The following is a 1,597-nucleotide window of genomic DNA, read 5'->3' on the forward strand; positions in this document are numbered from 1 at the left end:
GCGAAACAGGGGCCACTACGCTGCCACCACCAGGCGTCGATGGAAGTTCACCGAAGGAGCCTGAACAACCGGACAAAACGACAACTCCATCAGCAACTCCCGATGCCAGCATCACCACAACACCGGCTAGCACTGATGGCAGCAGCTCACCCAAACCCGAGCCACCAGGCCCTGAGCAACCGGACAAGGCAACGACCACTCCACCAGCAACTCCTCCCGATGCCACAACACTACCACCGCCTCCGCCTAGCACTGATGGAGCCAGCTCACCAAAGGAACCAGAACCGGACCGGAGCACAACGACCACGCCAGCTCCCGACACAGCTACAGCTACAGCTACCACTTTGCCACCGCCCAGTGTTGGGGAAGGCAGTTCAATCCTGCCTGAACTACCAGACAAAATCCCCACCACAACTATGCCTCCAGAGAAGAGCACACCACCTAGTGTTGAGGGAGGAGGAAGCAGTTCACCAAAGGGACCAGAACCAGACCAAACGACTACTCCAGCAGTTCCCGACGGCGTCACCATACCGCCGCCGCCTAGCACCGACGGCAGCAGCTCTCCCAAACCAGCGCCACCTAGTCCTGAAAAACCTGATACAACAACGACAACTCCGTCAACTGCCGAGGGAACATTACCACCAAGCACTGATGGAAGCAGCAGTTCACCTCAACCTGATAAAACCACCACAACTCCCGATACGGCCACAACATTGCCCCCAAGCACTGATGGAAGCAGCAGTTCACCAAAGGAGCCTGAACCGGACAAAACGACTACACCTGCTAGTGTTGATGGAGGCAGTTCACCACAACCAGACAAAACGACCACCACAACTCCAGCCACTCTCGACGGCGTCACCACACAGCCACCAACTAGCCCTGATGAAGGCAGCAGTTCGCCAAAGGTGCCAGAACCGGACAAAATAACAACGACAACACCAACTCCCAGTCCGAAAGGCACAACACTGCCACCTCCACCGCCGCCGCCCAGCATCGACGGCGGCAGTTCACCTGAGCCAGAGAAAATTACCACCACCACAACTCCAGCAACTCCGGACGGCGTCACCACCACCACACTCCCACCGGGTGGAAGCTCTTCAACAACAGAAAGTCCAACCTCTACATCAGCACCTTCAGCAGAAACGACGACTACAACTCCAAGAGAGCCCAGCTCAGCCGGCAGCACCAGAGGGCCAAAACTGGTGGACCCTGACAAGGAGCCAGACAAGGAGAAACCGACGACGACGACGACGCCAACTCCCGATACGGCGACAACATTGCCCCCAAGCATTGATGGAGGAGGCGGCGGCAGCAGTTCCCCAAAGGAGCCTGAACCGGTCCAAACAACAACAACAACAACACCAACACCGACTCCAGACGGCGTCACCACAGCAAGCACTCAAGAAGGGGGCAGTTCACCCAAACCAGCTGGTCCTTCTGAGCTGCCGGACAAGGCAACGACGACGACATCCGCAACTCCCGATACAACAGCAGCCACTTTGCCGCCGAGCACTGATGGAGGCACTTCGCCAAGTGCCCCTCAACCAGACAAAAGCACAGCTACGCCTACTCCAGACAGCGTCACCACCACACAGCC

At 57.7% G+C, this 1,597-nt stretch overlaps 1 protein-coding gene across 1 annotated transcript; it reads left to right on the forward strand.

Annotated features, from left to right (window-relative positions):
- Positions 1–93: 93 nt before the first annotated feature.
- On the forward strand, positions 94–1,580 carry LOC108356566 (mucin-2-like; the record flags this gene model as incomplete). The annotated part of the gene is made up of 1 exon (XM_017607669.1): positions 94–1,580. A coding segment is annotated over one exon (1,487 nt), but the record flags the coding sequence as incomplete, so codon positions are not given.
- Positions 1,581–1,597: the final 17 nt, after the last annotated feature.

Source organism: Rhagoletis zephyria, unplaced genomic scaffold (assembly GCF_001687245.7).
Source record: "Rhagoletis zephyria isolate East Lansing unplaced genomic scaffold, Rhagoletis_zephyria_1.1 Rzeph_scaffold_61024, whole genome shotgun sequence".
Lineage (NCBI taxonomy): Eukaryota > Metazoa > Arthropoda > Insecta > Diptera > Tephritidae > Rhagoletis > Rhagoletis zephyria.